This window comes from Montipora capricornis, chromosome 10 (assembly GCF_036669925.1).
Source record: "Montipora capricornis isolate CH-2021 chromosome 10, ASM3666992v2, whole genome shotgun sequence".
Lineage (NCBI taxonomy): Eukaryota > Metazoa > Cnidaria > Anthozoa > Scleractinia > Acroporidae > Montipora > Montipora capricornis.
In genome coordinates this window covers 37481546-37489045 of record NC_090892.1, presented here as the reverse complement: position 1 = coordinate 37489045, position 7500 = coordinate 37481546, and the positions used below count along the sequence as shown (strand labels likewise).

General features: G+C 39.5%; 1 protein-coding gene across 1 annotated transcript in view; it reads right to left on the bottom strand.

Moving 5' to 3' along the window:
* The window catches only part of LOC138021308 (uncharacterized), a 188633-nt gene that overhangs the window by 177137 nt on the left and 3996 nt on the right, over positions 1-7500 (bottom strand). The window contains exon 2 of the mRNA XM_068868154.1: positions 5775-6050. Within this exon, the coding sequence (XP_068724255.1) occupies positions 5775-5790 (16 nt within the window). The 5' untranslated portion in view covers positions 5791-6050. The remainder of the gene's footprint in view (positions 1-5774; positions 6051-7500) is intronic.

Here is a 7500-nt window from a genome sequence, read left to right as displayed (position 1 = left end):
GAGGCGTTTAGAGCCAAGTCCCCTCGAGAGAGAGCTGAGTTTGTGAAGAAAGGAAAGATTTGCTTTAACTGTATTAACTCGACAGAACATACAGCTAGGAATTGCGGATCTCGTAATCGATGCCGGGTGCAGGGCTGCGGCAAGACCCATCACGCGTTGCTGCATTTCACTGACACTCGCGGAAGTGCAAATCAAGGAGCCCTCTCTCAGCATCGAGAGGTTGTCAACCAGAACTTGGTGCCAAACCAAGGCACCACGTCAACTTACTCCACGTCAGCGTCAGTTGGACCCTGTGAGGTGTTGCTGCAAGTCATTCCAGTCAAGGTGATGAGCAGTGCTGGCTGTCAAATTACAACTTATGGTCTAATAGACTCGGGCTCCGACATCACGATGATTGACCCGTCCCTTGTGGAGTTATTAAACATAAAGGGATCACCCAGTAAACTTTCGCTGACGACAGTGCACAGTGTTGATGCTGAAGAAGTAGGAATGAAAGTAGATTTCAAGATTGGTTCGGTTGATAGCCAGAATGAAAACGTGATTGACGTGAAATCAGCTTGGGCGGTCAAGGACTTAACAATTTCTCTAAAGCATACCAGAGTCATAAGGTCAGTGGCGCAATGGCCACATTTACACCATGTGTGTTTTCCGGATGTGGAGAGAAGGAAGATTTCTGTGTTGATTGGCACCAACCTCCAAGAGGTTTTCATACCACTTGAGGTTCGAAGAGGCAAACGTAATGAGCCAGTTGCTATTAAGTCGTGTATTGGATGGGGCATTCTTGGTGGTTCGCCAAGTGTGCAAGCCTCTGGTTGTGTTCAAATTAATCTTATCAGTGGACAAGACGTTTCCCTAGATGACAGATTGGAAGAGTTTTGGAAAGTTGAGTCGTATGGCACTGCCGAGAATGTAACTAAGCCCATGTCGGTAGAAGATCAACGAGCACTAAAGCGGATCAATGACTCAGTCTGCAGACGAGACGGCCATTACCAGATGGATCTCTTGTGGAAGGATGATAACCCTGTGCTACCCTACAACCGAGTACTCGCTGAAACAAGATTGCAGCATTTACTGAAACGCTTCGGTCGTGATCAAGAGCTGGAACTGAAGTACAGAGCTGTGATTTAGCGTAGCCAAGGGTTATGCAAGAAAGCTCACCAAGGATGAAGTAGGCACCATCAGGGAAACCACTTGGTACCTTCCCTACCACCCAGTAACGAATCCAAACAAGCCTGGCAAAGTGAGAGTGGTATTTGACGCAGCCGCAAGATTTGGTGGTACTTCTTTGAATGAGCAACTTGTGCGAGGGCCCACTCTGACAAATGACTTAACAGGCGTGTTAGTCCATCAAACAAAAATGGCGGAGGATGGTGAGACAAACGCGTATATACATTTTGTGGACGAACGTGACTTGTTGACTACACAGTTAAGCGATTACAATGACTTATGTTTTGAAACCTGTATCTTGGAAGGAACGAGTTATGTAACCGACAGGATTTTGAACAGAATGGCAAATGGACGACTATAGTCGATAAGTACGATCTCTCTGACTTTAATAAACGCATTCGCGGTTTCCTTTGCGGGATTAAAATATGATGACTTAATTCTTATATGGTGATAAAGTAGACAGATAGAGCTCAACAACAGTACCAAACATGAAAGGAAAACTTGAATCAAGTGTCCGATAAAAATTTTTGAACCCGCGTTATCGGATTCAAGTGAATTTGCAAAGCACGTATGTTAAATATAGCTGTCTCCTTAAAAAAAATTTTAACACGGTTTCGTATATGGCACAACCTTGAATGTGGTATCATTGGAAACTATACAATTAAGCGATTTCAGTTATAGATGTTTGAAACCTGTATCTTGAAAGGATCGAGTTTTATAAGCGACAGAATTTTGTAAACATTGGCAATTCGCAGACTACAGTCAACAAGTAATATATCGCTGACTTGGTTAACGCGTTCTTGATTTTCTTCGCGGGATTAAAATCTGACGACTTAATTCTTAGATATTCATAAATTAGACAGATCAGATATCAGACATGAAAGGAAAACTTGAACAGACAGTGCGTTAAAAATGTATGAACAAGTGGTATCGCATGGAAGTAAATTTGCAAGGCACGCATGTTAAATATACCTGCATCTTTCAAACTTATTAAACACGGGTTTCGTACATTGGACAGTGTTGAAATTGGTGTCACTGTAAACAACACAGTTAAGCAATTTGAATTATATATCTTTGCATCTTGTATCTTGAAAGTAACGAGTTTTATAGGCGACAGAATTTTGTACACAATGAAATATCGCGGACTACAGTCACAAAGTAACATATTCCTGACTTGGTCAACGCGCTCTCGATTTTCTTAGCGGACTTAAACTATGGTGACTTAATTCTATGACATTCATAAATTCGACAGCTAACGCTTTCAAACAGTACCACACATGACAGGAAAATTTTAATTGACCGCACGATAAAAATTTTTAAAACCGTAAGATCGGATGGAAGTCAATTTGCAACCCACGCGTAAAATATAGCTCCCTCTTACAAATGATTTAACACAGTTTCCTACATTAGACAAACGTAAAATTGGTATCAGAGTGAATTATACAGTTAACTGATTTCCATGATATATGATTGCAAACTGTATCTTGACGGGGACGAGTTTTGTAAGCGACAGAATTTTGTAGACGATGAGAAAGTGCGCACTAAAATGGACAAGTAACGCAATGCAACCAAACATATAAGGTAAACATATCTGGTAAACATATCTGCGTCTGACAAAATTATTTAACACGGTTTGATAGATTGGAAATTTTTCAAATTGGTATCACTGTAAACTAGACAGTTAAGCAATTCCAAGGATGTATGTTTGAAACCTGTATCTTGTAGACAATGAATTTTATCAGGCCATGAAACTCAATTTTGAAAACGGTGAGTGGCATCGTACAGAATTTGCTGCACTTTCCCTCCTCCACGAAACTTCCACGTAACGCGCGCGGTAACATTATCCGCGGGAAAATTGATATCATCTAAAAATAACCTAAGAGGGATTACGATGGGAATAGGGCCAGTATGAGGGATTACTTCTCTTACCTTTATAACCTCTTGCAAGCAGATATTACTATCCTACCGGTAAGAAAACAAACTTGACTCTGTTGGAAGATGTTGTAAATGATTTTTAACTGTAACATTATAAGCTTTGGTTCTTGCAAAAGTCAGAAGGGCAGCACACAAACGTTCTTGGACTTGCTAAGTAAAGTCAAATGTGCAATTTTAGTAGACAGAAATATGAGAGACTATACCTTTGAAGAAACTGGGCTACGGAATTTCCCTTTCTATTTTTTGGGTTGGCTTTCAACATGCCATCAAATGTTGTGAAAAGTTCTTCAAGGTTAAACGTTTTAGGCCATTAAATCTTTGATAAAAATAATTCCTCAAGTCAGTAGAATAGAAAACTGTATCTATTGAATTGCAGAAAGAACAAAGTAAACATCAACTGCAAGACAGAAAAATATTTTTTCACCAGAGATAAGGTTGCAACCTGCTCCTATCAGTGAATGTTGCTTTGAAAATGCCTCAAAAGGGTTCAATCGAATCTATGAGGTCGTTGTCAGAAAAAACGTAAAGCACCAGTGACCTCAAAGGTGAAATAGTCGAGATTAGTGAGAGTACTCCAGGGCTTCAGATGAAGTGGCTATGGTCGAACTTCGCAGCCTTGAAGCATCTGTTTCACAATCTAGCACTCCCCCATCGACGTGCAATGAGGTGTGTATCTCTCTGCGTGAGAATCCTCTTAAGCCGTCAACAAAGAATTTTAATGCAAAGAGCAAGGGCCTTCAAACAGAAAAAAACAAAAGCCATGAAATAACGGTACCCCTAACACCTGTAGAGAGGCCAAAAAAACAAGATCTACCCACCTTCAGCAAGTATGCAGATGTAGCTTTTTCCACAAGTAGCTGCAACAGCTAAAACAAGCAAGCACGAAGCGTCCTAAATTCACAAAGAGGTTCTAATGAAGTCTTCGGGCCATGCAATGATTTCCTCGACAATTCCAAACTAACAATCCACCCGACGAGCTGAGCAGAACATTACTTTATTACATTTTCTTGGTATGCAGGGTCTAGTGATTAGGGATCACACACAAGATGAGGGAAACTTTTGAAACATCGAAGGGAAGACAGAGTTAATATACAATAGTGGCTGGATGATGAAAAATACATATCACACCCCATAATCAACGATCACATGGAGATAATGGGACAGGAGGAAACTCCGATAGATCCTTGATCATTTGAAAACCATTAATCGATCAATCCACTGTGGTGTGCAATTAACGAAGGTTTAAATGTAAGTAATAATGAGCAATTCAACAAATCCAGTAGATGGGTCGACGATGGGTGCACCATGTCAGGAGAGCTAACTGGTCTTGTGCAGTCGCCCGTCATGTTCGCCAAGAATTTAGATATTGCGACAAAGACGTGCTAACGTTCTAAAATTTCCCACGTGCCCTTTGCCAAAGTCAGGCATTGGATGAAGCAGGTTACATGCAAGGAGAAAGGAAAGGGGTAGACACTGAAATTCAGGCCAAAATACCATTACCTAGTTTTAAATGTAAGAGAGACCCACAAGGTGTTGGTCCGGCAAAGTGGCCAAGTAGGGAAGGTAACACTACTGTTCTCCACCCATTTGGAGTTCAACAGTATTCGATGCTTTCTTGAAACTACGTTGTGCTTCAACAGACTTTAAAACATACGTGACACCTCACACAACAAGTATGGAAAGGGGGCAAGAAAAGAGCTATCAAGCCTCAATAAATTTGACTCTTTGATTGGTCTTAATCTTAGCTACCTTCTTTTTGAAGCTGCAAAGAAGTTTATACGGCGTTGCACAGGAAAGATGCGACTCTACAGGAAGCTATTGCTACTGCAAATCTGATCCTGATCCTGTCACAGAATTGAAACGAAATAAGAAAGCCAATTTAACCAAACCAAGTGAAGAACAGTCGCTAACTCGGAGAAACGTCTTGTAGGTGCAGCAAACAGCGACTCTAGAGAGCATTTGGCAGTTGCAAAGGTCTTGCTTTGGAAAGGATGTAGTCAGTTTCAATATTCGGGACCTGCGTCACCTTTTTCATCATGCAGTAACCCAGAAAACAAAATTATCTTATGGAAATTTTCGTTGGGGTATGTCGTTGGCCTATTGTGCAATGCGCCGCTTACCCACTTTGAAATAATAGACATTCGTTACCACCTTGCAAGTCCGCAAAGGTTAATAAGATGGTACTGCTGTAACGGTGTGTCGCCCACCGACTTTACCGGAGTCGGAAATGTTTGACCAAGGTGTTAATCATCAGTCGTTTTCCCAGTTAAACAAATCCATTTCTTAATTCTTTTGAACATTTCTTTTTCTGGTTTTTGACCAGGTTTTTTTTTTCAGCGTAGATATATTTTGTACTCTGTTCCTTAAACCGGATCACTAAATTTTTTTCAAAGAACTTATTGTTCCGTGTCCTATCAGCAGTCTTTCAAAAGATTCGTCTTAGGAATAGGAACTGCAACCTTCTTGTGAACGTTGAACACCAAATGTTTACTCATCCATTATGAAAATTCCCTTGTACTCATGAAGAAAATGCGAAGAACTAGTCAAGTCTCACAAAACGACTCCTAATAACGGATGAGTTTTTTTTGTTTTTTTTTTTTTTTGTTTTTGTTTTTTTGTTTTTTTTTTTATGGTAACCTCATTACAGTAATATAATTTACAACAACCATTACCGATAAGGACCGTCATGACTTCCAGCTGAAAGCGATGTCCGTTGTAAACGTTTATCAATGATATGGGATGATAATGGTAAAGATGCACGACAAACCAAGGGCTGCGTTCAGTCAGAGAGACAAAACACGTGTAATAATTTCCATCCACTGCAAACCGGCTGAGACCAGATCTCGCATCACAATGTTTATGTTTACAGCCATTGTAGACATCCACGGAAGACGCCTCCGTTTCCTTTGCATATCTTTTCACGAGATTTTCTTTGCTGCTTCGAGGTACTAAAGAGAAATTAGATATATCATCATTAATACGTTCGCATTTACTGTTAATTTACTCACCACTTGACTATACAATGAGATGGTGATTAGTATGACAGAACTCAGTTTTCTCAATTAGACCATGTTATCTCAATGTTTCCGCTATTACTTGAGTTATTTTCCTTATATTTTTGTTATTTCATTAGTAAGAGATATTATTTTATAAATACTGATGAAATATTATTATTTTCCTTTATCTAAGAAATCATATCTTCACCACATGCAGTGAAGATGTTATTTTTATCTTTCCATGTGACGTGAATTACGTGTCATTAAGATAACTAAAAATAAAAAATAATAAATAAATAAAAAGCAAGGTTTTCCGCCCTACTAAAATACTTTTGTGTTGTAACATAACTTTTTCTGTACTACAGTACATTAACAATTTGATGACTCAATTCGACATCATGATTAGTTAGAACTTCATAACTTTCATGTCTAGTTTTGTAACACAACATGCGTGTTTTAGCGGCTGATGACCACTTTTTTGCCATTTCAGAAATGAATAAGATAAGCTGTTTTTAATCTGAAAAATTCGTCAGTATCTATGTAATAAACAGAACATGGACACTTGGGGATACGAGTTTTGACTTCTCGGGCTGACAGTATCGCACAGACATTCACAACACTATCAGGGCTCAAAGATAAATTCATATCCCCGCGCAGCTATGTAATTATGCTCTGTTTATTTCAAATTCGGTAACTTCGCGTGTAATATAGCATAGTGTGGAGTCCGTCCCTGTCTTGCCGTCTTGACATACAAAGAATATTTTTTAAAGAACACTGTATGCAGCAAGACGAATGATACAAGCCAACTGAGGATGCGCCAGCGGTGGTGACATTTCCATTGGGCTTGGTGAACAGGAACTAAAATAGACAGAGTGCTTTCTGATGGCAGCAAAACATCAAGCACAGTCGGTACAGGCTCAAAGTCTTTCTGTGTTGTTTATTTGTTAAGAGGCTAGCAGTGGTCAACGAAGCTAACAGACCGAAGGTTGGCATTTCATTGAGGCAGTGCTCGGCTCTCTTTGACACTTCTCATGTCTTTCTTCTTTTCGTTCATTGTCGCTTTTTGTAGGAATGGTTTGGTCGAAAAGGAGAGGATAACATAAGATAATCTTTATTTAAACACGATCAATTCATCAGCCCATAAAAATACACATCACATACGCTGAAATAATTAAAATTAAAACTGTATACTATAACACTAAAAGCTGTTTTCCGTGAATGCCGTGCGTTAGACTTACGAATGTCATTAATCTTACGTTTAAATACCCCCAGAGACTCTGTGTTCCTTATATCGCATGGTAGACTGTTCCAAAATGTGGCGCTATTGTAGCTAAAGCTTTTTCGGTAATAATTAGTGCGCGGTAATGGCAATGGTAATGGTAATGATAATAAAAGCGAGGTT